Source organism: Coregonus clupeaformis, chromosome 20 (assembly GCF_020615455.1).
Source record: "Coregonus clupeaformis isolate EN_2021a chromosome 20, ASM2061545v1, whole genome shotgun sequence".
NCBI lineage: Eukaryota > Metazoa > Chordata > Actinopteri > Salmoniformes > Salmonidae > Coregonus > Coregonus clupeaformis.
In genome coordinates, this window is record NC_059211.1 from 4,913,533 (window position 1) to 4,933,479 (window position 19,947).

Sequence of the window (19,947 nt, forward strand, 5' to 3'; positions counted from 1 at the left end):
TCTATTTACAGGACTAACATACCTATCACATTTCAGGAGAAGACACAGATGCAGACAGTGTCGAAGTAACAAAAGTTTATTACAAAAACAGGGGGCAGGCAAACGACAGGTCAAGGGCAGGCAGAGGTCAGTAATCCAGATCAGAGTCCAAAAGGTACAGAACGGCAGGCAGTCTCAGGGTCAGGGCAGGCAGAGGTCAATAATCCAGGGTGGTGTGACAGGATACAGAACGGCAGGCAGGCTCAGGGCAGGCAGAATGGTAAAAACCGGGAAAACAGGAACTTGAGAACAACAGGAGCAAGGGGAAAATGACTGGCAGGCTTGACTAAACAAAACGAACTGGCAACAGACAAACAGAGAACACAGGTATAAATACACTGGGGATAATGGGAAAGATGGGCGACACTTGGAGGGGGGTGGAGACAATCACAAAGACAGGTGAAACAAATCAGGGTGTGACGATACCATGGAAAAAGCATTTCAGCAGTGACAGCAAATTTCTAGCTGTAGAGTTCCTCAAGGTGCCATTGTGAATTAAATTAGATCAGTAACATTGGCAGTAAAGTATGTGATCACTGTGCATTATTCAAAACAGAGGAAGTATCCCCAGCCAACAACATTGACCTTACCTCAACTGTCCTCTTTGGATGGTAAAACAACTGATTTAAAATTACATTTTGGAAGGCCTGTGTTCTTGCTCTTTGTTCAAATCAAACCAAACAAGAAGAGAGGAAGCCTTTGACACAAATCAATTCGCTCTCCTTTTTCGCACACACAAACAGCTTCTCCTTTTCAACACAGGGTTATGTTATCAGCCTTGTCCAGAATCCTACAAGGTAGCCAACTGCAAGCTAGTGATTTACCATCCACCACCAGACTAATATTATTTCATAGGCTTTGTTCCCCTTGGTAATAGAACACAGACGACTTGTGTCGTCGGAAATCTGAAAATAACTTTTTTTGAAACTAGAGAAATTAAATGGCTTCTTTCTCTGTCGCTGTCACTGATGCTGGCGCCATACCCCTATGTCTGTCAGTCTCAGCCTACTGTTAGTGTCAATTGGAATGGTTAATGGATGACACCAGTTATGCTGATTTCACAATGTTATACATCCCTCATGCTAAGTATAACACTCTGACAAGGACCAGGGCTTTATGCACTCTAGCACAGTCTGCAGCTATAATGATGGTTGCCATTGAGCGTTGAGTACCAGAATGAGTGGGACATTGTCTGTAGTTTAATCACTACAACATCCATAAACTACAAGTCATGCTGACAGCAGGTACGGAACATTTGGGTTGGATCCCCTATGGTGCAGATCTGTAAATAGAGCAGGTTTAGCCATAACACTACGTGCCTGAGTAAACCGTCAGTAGTGTTAAGGCTTATTTGTGCCCACTGTGAGGAGTGGAGGCCCATGCCGCTGCAGAGCAAACAAGGGTCTGTCTATGACAGAAGGATCTTTAGACTGCGTTGATCTCTTTTCTCATTCATGGAGAATTTGCAGCGGACATTAAAATGATAGAATATAATTATATTTGTATCCATTTATGACAGGCTGGAAGCAGCACATGGTCAGCCACAGGAGTTTGCCGCCCAATATGGAAAGTAAATTCCCTTCCTGTGCGTTTCGGTAGAGAGTGTAAAATCATAATAACAGGTCTCCCTAATTCACAATAGTGTTTACTCCCGATAGACTGAGAACAGAACGAGACAGAGAGTCCCTGAACCAGTGATACTGTACCTTCATTGGGAGGGCCAATGCGCTGCCTGTCAGTCAAAATGACACATCAGTGTCTCTCTCTCATGCATGACTGGGCTGGAGATTTCTATTTTCTGTCATCTCCATTTGGGCCCCTATAGATCTGCTCTCGCACTGACTCGCTCTGTGCTGATTTCTGCTCCACCGCACCAGTGATTCAGAAAGCTGGAAAGTGTGATGAATATGATTTTCTCTCCTTTTTAGTGCTTCTTTTTTTATATACCTCAGCCCATTCTGGGCCCACAGGGAATGTGCAGAGTAGTCTTATAGCTTATTGTGTGTCAGATTCAATTGGGATGATAGTTTCACATTCAGCGATTTGAGCAGCTCAATGACTTGCTGTATCTTCCCTAGATGAAATGCCACACATTCAGTGTCGGTTTGTAGGTTTATAGTTCATCAAACCACTGACTTCTTGCCTTTACTAATGAAGCAACATTGCAGTATAATATAAGGGAATGTCGTCATTATGAAGCGAATCCATATTCACTGTTCAACAAGTGACCGCTGGGTGTCACTGTTGCATCCTTATCGATGCAGAGTTTGGTCGCTGTCCATGGTCCTGAAAGAGACAGCGACAGATATAATGGAGAGGGTGAATATCTCAGCCGCTGGATGGGCTGCCAGCGTGGTATTTCTTTGAAGAGACAGGGGAATATGAGTAGCTTGCAATATATTTGTTTGAAAGAGCTACCGGACAAATCGTTTTTACAATATGCAATATTATAAAAGGACCAATGATAACGCAAGGCATGGTAACTAAATTGTCTATTTTTGCACAATAATTATCTAAGTCAGCAAAACTTTAATTGATATAAATGGCACTGGTGGCACAATGTGGCTTGAACAAAAACTGTAGATGGCGCTATAACGAAATGCGTGCTTAAGATAGCAGCCTAACTAACAAACGCAATTCAGTTGCTCAACCCTACCGCGCCAGACACCCAAAAGCACTCGTGGGGAGAGGAGGTTGAGTAGAGCCCCCATTGGATACGAGATGACAAACGCTCTAACGCGCATTAGTTCGTTGCTTTCTTCAGAGAGGAAAGGCACCCAATAGACGTTCTCTGGGAGTCCAGCAATACATATTGGGGACAGGGATATTGGATGCCAAGTTGCAGGGAAAACAACTGATTCGGTCTATATTTTCTTCCCCATCTGCTTTGAGGAACGCTATTCTAATACGCGAAAAACCGGACCATATCGTTCCAGTTATCCGGACAACCTGCAGCGACTAAATCGAGATTATTTATTTAATTTGCAAAGTGACATAATTAAATCTAAATTGTAGGATAAAAACACAGATTTCGCTCAAATTTAAAGTCAGAACTCTGGTTTAAGTTACTGTTCGTGGATTCAATTCAACGAAAACTCATGGATACAATCTTACATCTGACTATTTTCTCGGAGTATTAACCGCGGTCTGTCGGCCAGCCCTAAGACGCAAGCGGCATGCAGCAGTTTCAGCACCTAGTCGAGTCCCAGGTTGCGAGGTTAACGATGTCGGGGGTCGCTTGTTTGGTTGAGTGTTTTGGGAAATGATTACTGGAAACATCGACGGTAAAATAATGGTTAGAAGATGCCTTGTGACGTTCAAACCGTTCAGGTAAGAGACAAAAAATGTGTAGCCTAATATTTCCACTCTAGGCTTTGGTATTCATTTAAAACACCCGGCACGTGGTACAAATGAATAGATTGTCATGGAATGGCACATGTATTTTTTAAAGCACAGCCTATAATTGTTATTTAACTTACAGGCTATTTGTCATTTAACCTAATCAATGCAGAGATTTAATGTCTTGAATGACCAGCACGTCTATAGGCTACACCTAATCCCTGACCACAATTAAAATAAAATAAAATAAAATAAAATTGTATTTGTCACACACACGTGTTTAGCAGATGTTATTACGGGTGTAGCGAAATGCTTGTGCTTCTAGCTACGACAGTGCAGTAATATCTAACAATTTCACAACATATACCCAATACACATAAATCTAGTAAGGAATGGAATTTAAGAATATATACATATATGGACAAGCAATGACAGAGCGGCATGGACTAAGATACAGTAGAATATTATAGAATAGAATGCAGTATATACATATGAGATGAGTAGTGCAAGATATGTAAACATTATTAAAGTGACTGGTGTTCCATTTCTTAAAGTGGCCAGTCATTGCAATAGGCAGCAGCAGCCTCTAATGTGCTAGTGATGGCTATTTAACAGTCTGATGGCCTTGAGATAGAAGCTGTTTTTCATTCTCTCGGTCCCAGCTTTGATGCACCTGTACTGACATCGCCTTCTGGATGATAGCGGGGTGAACAGGTAGTGGCTCGGGTGGTTGATGTCCTTGATTATCTTTTTGGCCTTCCTGTGACATCGGGTGCTGTAGGTGTCTTGGAGGGCGGGTAGTTTGCCCCCGGTAATGCGTTCGGCAGACCGCACCACCCTCTGGAGAGCCCGCACCACCCTCTATAAATAGATAAACTGGCACCAGTACGTGTGCCTGCATGTGTGTTTTCATCCACCATCCTGCATGCGCTTGAGTGTGTTTGGTAATATGTGACCGAGTTTACCGACAACACCAGCTGTTTTTTCTCCTCTAACAGAGAAACGAGATTAAGTTAGAGATTACATTCCAGTGTTCCCAGCTGGATCCGTATGTCAACAGTAAAAAAAGTAAAGCGCATTATCAACCAAGCAAGCTAACGAACCGTTTGAGATGCTTATTGCTTGATTTGCTTCATTAGCATAGCACCATATTCCCTATTTAGTGCACTACTTTTGACCAGGGCCTACACACAATACCCCATAATGTCAAAGTGGAATAATGTTTTTCGAAATGTTTACAAATTAATTAGAAAATGAAAAGCTGAAATGTATTGAGTCAATAAATATTCACCCCTTTGTTATGGCAAGCCTAAATAAGTTCACGAGTAAACATAATAAGTCACATAATAAATTGCACTCTGTGTGCAATAATAGTGTTTAACATGATTTTTCGATGTCTACCTCATCTCTGTACCCCACACATACAATTATCTGTAAGGTCCCTCAGTCGAGCAGTGAATTTCAAACACAGATTCAACCACGAAGATCAGGGTTTTCCAATGCCTCGCAAAGAAGGGCACCTGTTGGTAGATGGGTAAAAAAACAAAAAACAGACATTGAATATCCCTTTGAGCATGGTGAAGTTATTAATTACTCTGTGGATGCTGTATCAATACACCCAGTCACTACAAAGACACAAGCGTCTTTCCTAACTCAGTTGCCAGAGAGAGGAAATAAACCGTTCAGGGATTTCACCATGAGGCCAATGGTGACTTTAAAACAGTTACAGAGTTTATGGCTGTGATAGGAGAAAACGGAGGATGGATCAACAATATTGTAGTTACTCCACAATACGAACCTAATTGACAGAGTGAAAAGAAGGTATCCTGTTTGCAACAAGGCACTAAAGTAATACTGCAAAACATTTGGCAAAGCAATTTTCTTGTTGTCCTGAAAACAAAGTGTTATGTTTGGGGCAAATCCAATACAACACATTACTGAGTACCACTCTCCATATTTTCAAGCATAGTGGTGGCTGTGTAATATTATGGGAAAGCTCGTAATGGTTAAGAACTGGGGAGTTTCTCAGGATAAAAAAGAAACGGAATGGAGCTAAGCACAGACAAAATCCTAGAGGAAAACCTGGTTCAGTCTGCTTTACACCAGACACTGGGAGATTAATTAATTTTTCAGAAGGACAATAACCTAAAACACAAGGCCAAATCTATACTGAAATTGCTTAAAAAGAAGACAGTGAATGTTCCTGAGTGGCTGAGTTACAGTTTAGACTTAAATCTACTTGAAAATCTATGGCAAGACCAGAAAATGGTTGTCTAGTAATGATCAACAACCAATTTGACAGAGCTTGAAGAATTTTGAAAAGAATAATGGGCAAATGTTGCACAATCCAGGTGTGGAACGCTCTTAGAGACTTACCCAGAAAGACTCACAGCTGTAATCATTGCCAAAGATGCTTCTACAAAGTATTGACTGAGGGGTGTGAATACTTTTGTAAATGAGTCATTTCTGTATTTAATTTGCAAACATTTCTAAAAACATGTGAGGGTCATGTTTTCACTTTGTCATTATTGGGTATTGTGTGTAGATGGGTGAAAAAAGTATATCTAATCAATTTTGAATTCAGGCTGTAGCACAAAAAAATGTGGAATAAGTCAAGGGGTATGAATACTTTCTGAAGGCACTGTAGATATGAAGGTGGATTTTATACACATTAACCACTGGAAGAACAAGTCAATCTGTCACGGTCTGATGGCCCCCTGTAGTGCATCCGGATTTTCTTCATTGTCTCGACCTGTCCCCCATGGGGTTAACATTGATCTAAATTCTCTACTCTGTACATTTCTTTGTATTTTTTATAAACCCCTAGAATTTTCTCTGGTTCAAAGGTGTTGACCTCAAATCCTAGTGTGCAGATTTGAGGTGCAATCAGGCTGCATTTAGATATGGCAACCCAATTCTGATATTTTTTTTCACTAATTGGCTCTGAAAAATATCTGATGTGAAAAGTTTCGATGTTAGTGACAGGTCTAAATTTACTGGGGGGGAGACGCTTTTCCAACTCAAGGTGTCATAAAAAAAATGCACCCCCCCTCCCCAAAGTTACACATGACCCTCCCCTTGTACTGTACATAAATTGAACAAACTCCCCCCTCATAGAATTAACTCAAAATGTATGTATATGACCACAAATAACAATAACTGTAGTGACCCTGTGTTTATAAACGTGGATATCGACTTTGCCAATTCAGTATGCACAGTCGATGCCACGCAGGGCTACTGGCCAGAAGGTTGAGGGTACGCCAACCACCACAGACCAGCTCACTCTCCCTGCCTGTTTCAGTACACTACGATCAGAGCCGACTACAGACAATAGTCAGCTAGGGGAAAATCTGATTTTCAACATTTTGATGCTATAGTTATAATTAGATAAAATATATGCAACTAATTTTCCACCAACAGGTTTTTGTGCCAATGCACCACACAACCAATAAACAAAGCATACCGACTTCGGGCACTTTAATATCAGTTCAACACCACAATAAATAGACCATGTCAATCCCGACAAACAGAAAATACATCCCTCCCTACCTTGTAGGCCTACCCAGTATCGAAGGCTTGGTTTGACAATCTCCGAATGTCATTAAACTTTTTGGTGTTTTGTAACAGATGTCTCTTTCCATTCATCAATTGGCCGCTGCACAGTTTGGATTGATTGATTGATTTGATTTGTCAGTTAAAATGTATTTCCATTGTGGTCCCTATTTTTAACATAAATACATAAAGAAATATATACATACATACAGTACATACATAGATACATACAGTACATACACATACATAGATACATACAGTACATACACATACATAGATACTTACATAGATACATACAGTACATACACATACATAGATACTTACATAGATACATACAGTACATACACATACATAGATACTTACATAGATATATACAGTACATACACATACATAGATACTTACATAGATACAGACACATTACAGAGATACAGACAAAAAAATACTCAACCTCCAGATGAGTCTGAGGGGGGAGTTTAAGTACAAATCTTACAAGCTTGTTTGGCTAGTCTGTAGCTTATTCTTTAGATGTTTGGGGCTGCTGGTGAATCAGGCATAATCAAAGTGAAACTGGACTAGAGCCCTTACCAGAGTCTTTAGGGAGTCTATAGCTAGGTTTCCATCCAATTGGCGACAGATTTTCATGTGAATATTCTCAAATCTTCATAAAAACAATATGCCATTTCAAAGTTTCCGTAAGGAACAACATGACAGGGAAGATTTTAATTTACCGGAAATGTAATGGACATCCATATGCATTCAGATCCAACCTGGCGCAGCCAGCACCATCAATAAACGAGGGATGTTGGCCAAATGAGCCACATTTATGTGTCCTTAAAAGCACCCTATAGCAAATTACAAAAACACCTTTCATTGTGTAGCATATGCAAAACGTTAGGGTAATTAGTTCATTTTCGATCCGAATATTTTGTATAAAGATAAGCATTATATATTGTTAGATTATAGGAGTAACTCTGGTAGGCCTGAAACAGTCTTCCTCACCTCAAGTTCAACTGTCGGAGTCAGTTGGAGTGCCGGGGCACACTGCCTTCATATCATAGGCCTGCAGTAGCTAAAGCTTAAAAATAGCCACACCATACCAAACCTTCACAATGTTTGGTTTCTAAACTTTATTAGGGTAATATCAAAAGTAAGTTAAGCCATTGGTTATAGACAAAATACGAGCAGAAGAGTGAATATAAACCATTGGAAACACACGACCCTCAAAAGCCCCATTAGTGGAAGAAATATCCAAATTGGTCTGCCTGTGTGAACTAGTCTACATTCAAAACAAATCATTACAAAATCATTATACAGAGGGCAATCCTAATTGTCCCATTAACATCAGTACCAATGAGTGTAAGCGGAAGACTGCAGAAAAAACAGAGCCTACCAAATGATTAGAAAACATTCTGCTGCGCACCGAACAACCCAACCGCCGGTTCACTTCAATCAACCTGGGGGCGAGATCTGATAAGCTCCGGTACGTGTGGCAAGCCAATTAGGAGATAGCGGATCTGTGTGTCTGATCCAATTACCCGACCAAAGCATTTACTTTAAGCGTTTTAATTAGAGAGGAGTCAGGCAGGCCCTGTGTCTAATCCTCCTTTACTATCACCCCTCTATCACCCCAATGCCCTCTATCCCCATCATGGAGGGGCCTTGATATAGGGATGAACGATAAGGGAGGAAAGGTGGAAACGATCCCCCTGAGACTGGACCGGGGCGCTGCGCTTTGACAAACATGCACTCCGAAGCACACATCATTGAAAAGAACACTGCATCTCTACACAGAAGCATTGGGGACACGTACACGCGCCCATGCAAAGCATACGTATGCATACACACACACACACATGCACACACATACACGTTACACACAGAAACACACATACACTCCATATGGCCTGGTTCAGGATTATAGAGCCCAAAGAAGCCCAAAGGTCACAGGGAGAAGTTTGGGAAAGGAGGGATTAGAATGAGAAGTTGACTTTAGCCCTTTGCTTTTTCCGTTTAATCAGCTCCTGTTCCCTCTGAGGTTAACTGTGTCCACATAGTCTTACATGGCTTTCCTTATCTCCTTATTTTCCTTATTTTCCCCCACTGAACTGAATGAGATGGATTGGTAGAAGCAGTATGGTCGGAATGCTTTTAAAATATTACTTAACTACTGTACCTATCTATGGTCAGTGGCCCAAAGGAAAGGGAACAGAAAAGGAAGCCATTCAACAGTACTAGGATGCACCCCGTGACTTTATCAAATAGCTTTGTGACCAGATGGTCATAGCCAGGTAAATAATCCCAATCCCAGTTAGGACTGCTGGACAATAATCCAAGATACACCCTGCTGTAATCAAACGTTCCTCCATCCCCCTCGACAGATAAAAAATATGTTATAGGATTCAAATCTGTTACAGGATTCGGCTCTGCGCTCCCCCAGACAGCGATTGAATTATCCAGACGTACTGCAAAGTATGCTGGAGCAGATGGATGTAATATTTCAATATTTCACAATGTTCCAGTTTCCTGGAAAAATAAGATAGCTAAGGCAGTAATGAATGTCGCCCTGCTGTTCCTTCTAGATAGGCTGATATTTTAATGGTTTCCCTCCCTCAGGTTCTTATGCTTTCATTATACTCTCTGTCTAAATCAGGGGTTCCTAAACCTTTTCGCTCAGGCCCCCCTTCCAGCATTGGGGAACATCCTGAGCCCCCCCTGCGGGCGCGCACCACATCTATTTCTATGGGCACAAGCACTGTTCATGACACAAACTGTTCATACACCTCTTGTTGGCGGAGAGAACATTTTGTCATGGGGTGCAGAGAAAATATAGAATTTCTAAAGCTAATTTTCTTTCAATTCTATACATTTTGCCATGCCTAATGTGTATTCATGTGTTATTTGAGTGACTTGAACATTACTACAAAATCTATGGGCTAAAAGACGTAGCAAAAACATGTAGCTGACATGGGCTAGATGATCTGGGCATTTCTGACAAGTTATAAATAGCTCTCTAAGGTATGCAATGACTGACATGACGAGGAAAACTGATGATGCAATACCCAATTTCAAAATGATACCTTTTGCATTCTACTATTACAACTTTCAAGAGTAAGTTGATAGCCGGGTTTGGGAACCACTGCTCTAAATGACTGAAGAATGTTGTAGAAGATAGGCACACATAATGACAATTCTATTTCTGTAAGTACATCTCAGACGATTACACAATTTGCTTGTTTTCAAAACTGATATCTTTATCGATGTTGCGACCCAAAAGGCTGAGCATTCCGATGACTAACTCAATACAAATGCATGTTTGTAAAAATCTCTGAGATTTAGACCTATTTTATATAATGTTACAGAGATCATCGTCAGCAACCCGACTCATGTTGGTAAATGTGCTGTCACCTCTTACAGCGAATGACTGAAGGATCCGGTAATGACACTTGTAATGACTAGAGCCCCATCTTATTGTCTCAGTGTTGGGATATAGAGTCACTTTGTCTGCATGCCAAACCACCGCGCTCTGTCCTTCTGAGATTATTATGAGCACCGTCACTATCATTAACGTCAGTCACTATTCTATCTAACCGGCTGTTCCTTATCACGCTTGACAGCATAGTTCTACATTCAATATCCTGCAATTATCCCAGTATGTTAAATCTGAACTCGCATGACAAAGCTGTTTACTGTTCATGGAGTGTCAAAACTTTCACAGAATCCAGCATTCTAGCAAACTCCACTCGCTCGGCTTCAGAGTCAAGCTATGAATGATTCAGTCATTTGTCCCGCTATTGTGGGCCCTAACTTTCCACTGCTGGCACAATAACAAAGGTATACATAGCTAGCATAAGTTGCTACTGTACATACTATAATGGTCCAATGCACTTGCTATGAGTATACATTATTATAGAGGTATCTGGCTGTGTAAGCATGCAAATTGTAAAGTAGTGGTGGGTAGAGCCCGTTGTTTATCTACTTTAGCGTACCCTACTACAGGGAAGTCAAGGTAGAATGAAGCGTGGGTGAAGTATACTCCTCTCCTCTCCTCCCATCTCCTCCCTTCCTCTCTCCTCTCCTCTCTCCTCTCCTCTCCTCCCTTCCTCTCTCCCTCTCCTCTCCTCTCCTCTCCTCTCCTCTCCCCCTCCCTCCTCTCCTCTCCTCTCCTCTCCTCTCCTCTCCTCTCCTCTCCTCTCCTCTCCTCTCCTCTCCTCTCCTCACTATCAGAATCCGATATAGAATGTGCCAGCCAGCCAGCAGCAGTCGTTTAGCCCCATGGGGAATGAAGGAGGAAGCCTCCTCTCTATCTCTGGTGTGCGTGACAGAATACATAAATTATAGGTGTTTTGGGACGAGCTGCTTGTACCTAATTGGGGAACGTGAGGAGACCTGGATAGGGTGCCAGTTAGCAGGGTGATGGAGACAGGAACTAAAATGCCCCCTGACATTTTGACTTTAATTTCCTCAGCTGGGCCTGTCTAACTGCCTGTGTTTCCTACTGTATGTTCTTTACTGTGCTGCTGTACTTGATCTGTTTTCTGACTGTTACTTTCTCCTCTTCCTCTCTTCCTCTTAACTCTTCATCACTTCTCTCCCACTCCGTCTCTCCTTCTCCTCCCTCTCCTCGTCCATGCGTTCTCTCTCCTCTCCGTCTCTCTTCCCTTCCCTCCCATCCCTCCATCCAGGATATTCGTGGTGGGGATCGGCTTCTTCAGCCTGTGTTTTCTAATGACCTCCCTGGGGGGCCAGTTCTCAGCCAAGAGGCTTGGGGACTCCCCCTTCACCATCCGGACAGAAGGTAGAGAAAACATTATTTGTGTGTGTGAGCGCGTGTGTGTCGTTGGCCCTATCTAAGTGGAGCTATGGGGGTTTGTCTATTGGGGGTTGTCTAGAGGGAGCTGTGTGTGGTGTCACAGTATGTCACATAGAAACTCCATTACTCCTACCCTGTGGCACTGCACAGAAAAGAGACATATCCCTGTATGAGTGCAGTGCAGTATACTGCATAGCTTCTAAGGGGGCATTGGTCTGCATACACACTGCAGGAGCATTGAAGGCAGACTCACTCTGGCTGGTTTGACTCTATCAATACTTACTGTATGTACAGTAACCCTGGTGAGTCATCAGGGGTCTGGTAAGAGTCTTCTGAAGGCTGTTGTGAGGGGCTGAGGCTCTGAAGGCCGCATACTGCCGCTTGATATCTCACCACAGAAATCTCATTATCACATTTGCCGACTGCAGACATCACATGACCTCGACTGAGGCCGCAGGCCAATGACGGGACGGGGAAGAGCTGTGTCTAATCCCCCCCCTGTCTCCTACTCTACGAGGTGTGAACTGTGAAGTCAGGGACGGGTCCTCTCTGGCGAGCAGCTGTCCCTGCCACTGCCTGAATAAAAAACAAGAGTCGATTTAGGTCCTTTAGCAGAGGATAAACAACTCATAAGGGAGGATAATCTGATGTAAAGCCCTTCTAACTCTGAGAGAGGATGTTGTAGTGTTGAGGTGTGTGTGGTGTGTGAGTGTGTGTGTGAGCACACATGATTAATTAACCACTCATGCGCTGATGTCTGCGGAGACATCTGGACTGAGCTCATTAAGAGCTGCCGAGTGTCCAACCTAGAAGTTTACCACAGGAGTTTGTGTGTGTGTGTTTGTGCGTGTGAAACCCCTGTCTCTGTGTGTGTGTGTGTGTGTGTGTAAGATGAATTGGCAGAAAATGAATGGGGCGACAGCAGAAATGTGGGACAAGATTGAGAACAGAGAGCTGGAGAGCTGGTTCCATCTGCTCTCTCTAAGTCAGCCCTGGAAACAAGTGGCCCTTTCATTCTGCCAGCGAGCAACACCTGCAGAACCACTGGTCTAGCTAAGACACACATGCACGCAGACACACACACACACACACACACACACACACACACACACACACACACACACACACACACACACACACACACACACACACACACTGGTGCACACATGCACACATGCACACAAACACACACTCACACACCAACACACGCTCACACACAGGCACATGCACTCACACACACTTTGTGTCAGTGGTCTCTGTAATGTTATCTTTGTTGAAAGACCTCAAAGCTTAATTTTGACTGAGTACACTTCCATCCTCAGCTCTGGTGTCGAGAAAATAGTGCCTTGTTACTGCTGTTCCTGAGGGGTTTCAAGGTGACAGAAAGTGCTAGTCCAAAACATCGGAGCTTCGAGATCTTTCTACAAAAATACCATTACAGAGTGTGACTAGCATAAGTCTGTCACCTTGAATCCCCTCAGGAAGAGCGGTAAGAAGATGCTATTATCTCGACACCAGAGCTGAGGATGGAAGTGTACTCACTCCAGAATAAGCTTTGGTTTTCACATAGTACATAGAGAAACCTTGTGAACCCTCGAGTATATCCTCATATATGCTGATAGTCAGGTGTTGTACACAGATATTTACCTACTCAAACGATTTTTGTGCTTAGGAGAGCTTTGTTACAAGAGCTAGCGGCACTGATATCAAATGTTCTCAATATGGGGGTATTAGTAGAATTCCTATTCCCTTGTGTTGTTACACCGACAGGGTCTCTTCTCCTCTCCTCTTCTCCCTTCCATGGATTATCAGTTTTCACTGTGGGCCTTGCCTCACTAGGCTCTGCTGGAATCCGCTCTCTCCGCACTGAGTCAACCAGCCCTGCGTGTTACAGACGGAGGAGCCAATCAAGTGAATGAGAAAACGAGAGAATGGAGGAGGGATAGAGAAAGGTGGAATTACAGTAGACTGTAAGAGGGAAGGATTGAGAGGAAGTAGAAGGTATAATTGAGAGATCTGCATTTAAAGTGAGTTTCTACGAGAACCATAGAAGAGAGGATGGAGATTGCATAAAGAAAAAGGAATAATTAGACTCAAATGACAGAGAGAGAGGAAGAAGAAAAAATAGAAATATTTCCTGAATTTCAGTAAGATACTGTTTGGGGACTACTGGATCACAGGCAGTTCCCTATAGAACCCATTTCTGCCCTGCAGTTTACAGTGATAGCAAGGCGACAGTCTCTCATGCCCCAAACCGCTATGTTTCACTTTGAGTGCTATATTTGTCTAAGAGCTATCTCAGTGTGTATTGTCTCCCTAGTGGGACAGAGAGCTACAGCCCGCCTCCCTGAGTTCCTGCCCGTGTCCCAAATAGCACCCTATTCCCTATTTAGTGCACTACTTTTGTCCAGGGCATATGCGGCTCTGGTCAAAAGTAGTGGACTATATAGGGAATAGGGTGCCATTTGGGATGCAGACTCTGTCTCGACAGATTAATGTAGTAGCTCCCTATGTGGCTATGGAGATGGAGCGGGTCCCAGCACAGGCCATAACCACAGCTGTTTAACTAAAGAGTCTGCTGAGAACAGCACACTGTAGAAGATCATTTCTCAGTATCATTGTTATGACAGGGCTTCCAGCAATTTGCTTGTCATGTGGGACAAGGGGATGACACATATTGTGGAGCTGACCAATATTTATTTTTTACCTTTATTTAACTACGCAAGTCAGTTAAGAAATAATTCTTATTTACAATGACAGCCTACCCCGGCCAAACCCAGACGACGCTGGGCCAATTGTACGCCGCCCTATGGGACTCCAAATCACAGCTGGATTGTGATACAGCCTGGAATCGAACCACAGTCTGTAGTGGCGCCTCTAGCGCTGAGATGCAGTGCTTTAGACCGCTGCGCCACCCCGGAGGTGGAGAGATCATTGTCAACTGTCAATGGAAAAGTGAAAAGGTGCTGCTTTAACGTTTGAAGACTGTGAGGAAGGATACTGTAGTCCATTATCAGTAACCATTATCACCGGTCGTCCATATTGCACATTGAGAGACAATTGAAGGCCACGAAAATGTTGCTCTACCATTTGAGAATACAGTTGTGATAAAAAAAAAGTATATAGAAGCTCTAGCCCATTATCAGAACCATAGTCGGTGTTAGTACACTAGAAATGTAAAGCTCTAGCCCATTATCAGAACCATAATCATCATTAGTACATTATAATGCTCCTAAGTGGCGCAGTGGTCTAAGGCATTGCATCGCAGTGCTAACTGTGCCACTAGAGATCCTGGTTCGAATCCAGGCTCTGTCGCAGCCGGCCGCGACCGGGAGACTCATGGGCGGCGCACAATTGGCCCAGTGTCGTCCAGGGTAGGGGAGGGAATGGCCGGCAGGGATGTAGCTCAGTTGATAGAGCATGGCGTTTGCAACGCCAGGGTTGTGGGTTCAATTCCCACGGGGGGCCAGTATAAAAAAAATATGTATTCACTAACTGTAGGTCGCTCTGGATAAGAGCGTCTGCTAAATGACTAAAATGTAAATGTATAATAGTGAGCGGAGCCATTTGAAAGCCATCCTCTACTCTTGACAAGGTGATGATTGGCACGCACCATTTGCCCACGATTCCACTCGCCCTCCGTGCTCTCTACATGTTTCATACATGTTGTTTATCAGTGCGATTGCCTATCCCCCCTAACGCCTTTCCTCATCAGCGTGTGTCGAGCAAATCTAGCATGACAATCTCGTGCTATAGCCTCCACAGGAAGTACAATCACACGGGGAGAGCACCATCAGGGGCACTTCCTGCTTTGTTTCAGGCCAGTTTAGCTTGCATGGAGTGTACGGTACATACCTGTATATATTTGCAGGTGAATTGTAATAAAGTAGATTGGATAGAGACTCTGGAGGCATTTGGTTGAATACTAATTATATTCGTAATGTGCAGATCCACAGGCTACATAGTATGTGTCTGATTGCACTATGTAATATAGATAATGAAGATAACCTAGAGTTCTTCCATACTCTGCAGATGTCTGCATCCTGTGAGCTATTACTAACCCGTTCGGTGGACAATTGGGATGTAGACTCCGGAAAGTTAGTGCGTTCTGCCAAGAGCAAAATGTTCTACACTTCAGCTGAGCACTTCTATCTCGACATGTACACCAATTCCTCGCTGTGTAACTACAGTAAACCTATTGCCTCTCTTTGCAATCACCAGCTTGCCAACATTTGCCCCCAATCTGTTTCCCTGAAACCGCAGCCCATCCACAATGCCAGAAGGTGCATATTAATGGGAAAAATATATCCTCTCTCAACAGGCTTATGCTCCTGTGGCATAAGCACCATTCACGCTCTTAATGAGGAATTTCCATGCAAAACCTTATCTCATATTCGTTCTGTACAAGCAAGGTGACTGCAATGCTATAACCTTGTCAACTGCACGACGCGCATCCGGCTTTGTCCATAGGTTGCTAGCTCATCGCTTCTCAACCTAAGCCGGTTATTCCCCCCCCCCCGAGTCCTGATACCCCGTAGTATTCACTACAGGGCTTACCACGGATACGCTAGTAGTCTTCACAGACTTCTCTGATGGCTGACGGTGGGAAGTTACACTGTATCGTGTTTTCAAGAAAAAGTAATCCATTCTTGGTTGTCGTTACTGGCCTGGGCTGATAAAGGCCGGGAGCTTACCTACTGAGACATAACTCAGATTAGTTGTTCACCCTCTCTTCTCTCCCTCCCTCTCTTCTCTCCCTCCCTCTCTTCTCTCCCTCCCTCTCTTTCCCTCTGAGATGAATACATTAATCAATTGCCTGGAGTGAGACTGAATACTAATTGTGAGGCGAACAGCTACAGCTGCTAGCACTGCTGAGGTATTTATTATTACTTTTTTCCCTTTCTTATCTTTCTTTCTTTCTTTCACTGTCGTTGTCGAAGATTGTTCACCGCGGGCCCTCGCAGCCGGAAGAATGCTCCCTGCCTTTGTTTGAAAGTGACAGTAATGATCGCTCTGAGGCGAGAGGAATTAATTTATTTGACACTGAAAAAAGGAGGGAAAATAAAAATATTAAAGCTAGCGTTTTAACCAGGCCCCGCTATCTTTAACGCGGCAGAGCCAGCTCCCAAACAAAGGAGACTCTCCGTTTCAAGGGTTAGAATATGCCCACTCAGCGAGAGGCAGTGTCAAAAGCAACCCTCTCATTTAGCCTCTGCAACCGCTCGCTGTTTTGCGGAACTCTCCCAATTAAAGTAGATACGGGGAATGCTACTGCTAACGCTAGGTTGTGCCAGTATGTAGGCCTAGTCAGGGCTGGCCCGCCCATTATGCAGAATTAGGCAACGCATGGTGTGGCAGATTGACGGGGGCTGCATTTTCCGAGCTAAACTGACCAAGACGCACATCCAACAACACATAACACCTCACATAATTGTGCCCAAAAACAATGACAATTTCTCTGACCCGGTGGCATATGGGCTATTTAGGTGAGCTCTGATGCTGCCCCGTGATAAGCAGTTTCCATTTTGTCAAAGGCAGGGGTGCAAAATATTTAGCTTGTCCATGCCCAGCACGCCTCTCCAGGGTGCTGTTTGAGTGACGCACCGCTGCAGTGCTCCACCAAAGTTCAGGAAAAAATAATATCTAAAATAAATAATGTAGCCTATAGCATTGGTAGAAAGAGTATGTGGCGTGTTCTGTAGCCTACAGGCTGGAGAAGAAATGTATGACAATGTCATGAGACAAACACTTTTTAGGCTACATCATGTACGTTTCTCCGATCATATAGCCTAACCCCATTGGTACAATCAAATAAAAAATTAGCTTCGATGTGAATATGACATATTAACAAACAATATATTCTAAAATCAGGACAGGTCAAAGTAAAATGGACAATAGGGAATGGACAATCAATTTACTCACAACTGGTCTCGCCAAGGGCAGTAGAACGGACAGAACCGGGCCTGGGCCTAGTCACTGGGAAACATCCAATATATATACAGTAGTAGATAGGAGGATGCTAATGCTGCAATGCTAGGGATTGGCAGATATACAGCATGCTAAATAGTTGCGCATGATACACAATATGCTAACATGTTAGCGCCTGATATACCGTATGCTAACATGTTAGCGCCTGATATACAGTATGCTAAGATGTTAGCACCTGATACACGGTATGCTAAGATGTTAGCGCCTAATATACAGTATGCTAAGATGTTAGCGCCTGATACACAGTATGCTAAGATGTTAGCGCCTGATATACAGTATGATAAGATGTTAGCACCTGATACACAATATGCTAAGATGTTAGCGCCTGATAAACAGTATGCTAAGATGTTAGCACCTGATATATTCACAGCATGTAGGCCTAGTCTCCGGGAGACTAGCAAGCAGTGCTCATTCATACAGTAGTACACTGCTGGGAGGCTTCGCCCAGTACTCTCCAGTGCTATTTCAGGAAGCTGGCGCTAAGGAGGACAGGATATGACATGGGTGCCCCTCAGGGCAGCATAGGGAGAGAGAAGACATGATCCAGACAACTACTACTGGAGCTGTGACTCCTCTCTCTCCTCTCTCCCTGCCCTCATTTCCCATTTCATCTTTAATGCACTACATTCAAGCTGGAGGATTTGCACCTCTCTCTCCTCTCCCCCTCTCTCTCTCTCTCTTGCCTTCAGCGTCCTTCAGCTCCATATCTCACACTCGATCACCTCTCTGCTGTCTCTTCACTCTCCATCCTCCATACCTCTCTAATCTCTTTCACATCTCTCTCTCTCTATCTCTCTCCACCTCTCATTTCATACAAACTCATCCCTCAGTATACACACTGTCAAAGAGTAATGTCACTGGATGGACAGTCAACAATGTTGAATTTAGTGGAGCGAATGAAAAAACTAGAGAAGATGGTAAGCCCCAGTGCTATAGGGAGAGTTTGATGACTCATCCTCTGTCTCTCTCTCTCTCTCTCTCTCTCTCTCTCTCTCTCTCTCTCTCTCTCTCTCTCTCTCTCTCTCTCTCTCTCTCTCTCTCTCTCTCTCGCTCTCTCTGTCAGGCTTTGTTTATTGTCTGTTAATTCCCAATGAATCATTTATCACCTGGAGGATGTACAGACAACCAAACCCAGCCATGACATCTGATTCCAACGTGAATTAGAAAAGCAAAAGAATGACAGAAATACAGACCTGTGAATAGAGGGAAAAATGAGTCTCTCTGAGCCTTGTGAAGCAGTTAGACAGGTTGATTTGGGTGTGAGATGCGTTTCAAGGCCTCAGTTGGAGCGTTTGCCAGGCGAGACTGTCACTGAGCTCCTGTGAAGCTTTTCTCTCAGGGGGAGAGAGGACGATTGTTGGGAATTGGAAGACCTGCTTTCGAGGAGAGAAGTAGAAATATGCAGCTGGGTCGTTCTCAAGTAGTGCACGGGACATGTGAGAGTGTGCAGGCGAGAGTGTGTGCAAACACGAACACACACCCTCCATCTCTCTCTGTCTCTCTCCCACACAAACATGCGCACACACACACTCTCTCTCTCTGTCTCTCTTCTCTCTCTTTCTCTCTCACACACACACCTCCACTGCCAACAATCGGCGTCGCCCCCGCTCATCACATGCACCGCCAATATTAGCTGTCATGTTTTGCATTTCTCACGGCGGCGTGATAACGCCTTAACGCATCCCGCTGTCGCCTCCAGTGTTTACAACGTCTCACTGTGGTTGAGCTGTCACTCACAACAATAACAGCCCCTAATGCCTAATGCTCTTATCTCCCAGCCTCCACAACACACCATACCTCCCTTCTGGAACACTGTCAACGTCAGCAAGACAAAGGAGCTGATCGTGGACTACAGGAAATGGAGGGGCGAGCACGCCCCCATCCACATCCATGGGGCTGTAGTTGGAGCGGGTCGAGAGCTTCAAGTTTCTTGGTGTCCACATCACTAAGGAATTAACATGGTCCATACACACCCACACAGTTGTGAAGTGGGCACGACAGCGCCTCTTCCCCCTAGGAGGCTGAAAATATTTGGCATGGGCCCTCAGATCCTCAAAAGTTCTACAGCTGCACCACTGAGAGCATCTTGACTGGCTGCATCACCGCTTGGTACAGCAACTACAAGACACCGAATCACAAGGCACTACAGAGGGTGGTGAGCACGGCCCAGTACATCACTGGAGCCAAGCTCCCTGCCATCCAGGACCTCTATACCAGGT

General features: G+C 43.9%; 1 protein-coding gene across 3 annotated transcripts in view; it reads left to right on the forward strand.

Moving 5' to 3' along the window:
- Nucleotides 1-2,695: 2,695 nt before the first annotated feature.
- LOC121533263 (alpha-1,6-mannosylglycoprotein 6-beta-N-acetylglucosaminyltransferase B) overlaps nt 2,696-19,947 on the forward strand; it is a 145,865-nt gene continuing 128,613 nt past the window's right edge. For all 3 annotated transcript variants that reach the window (XM_041839076.2, XM_041839077.2, XM_041839078.2), the window contains exons 1-2: nt 2,696-3,369; nt 11,613-11,725. In XM_041839076.2, the coding sequence (XP_041695010.1) occupies nt 3,302-3,369; nt 11,613-11,725 (181 nt within the window). In that variant the 5' untranslated portion in view covers nt 2,696-3,301. The remainder of the gene's footprint in view (nt 3,370-11,612; nt 11,726-19,947) is intronic.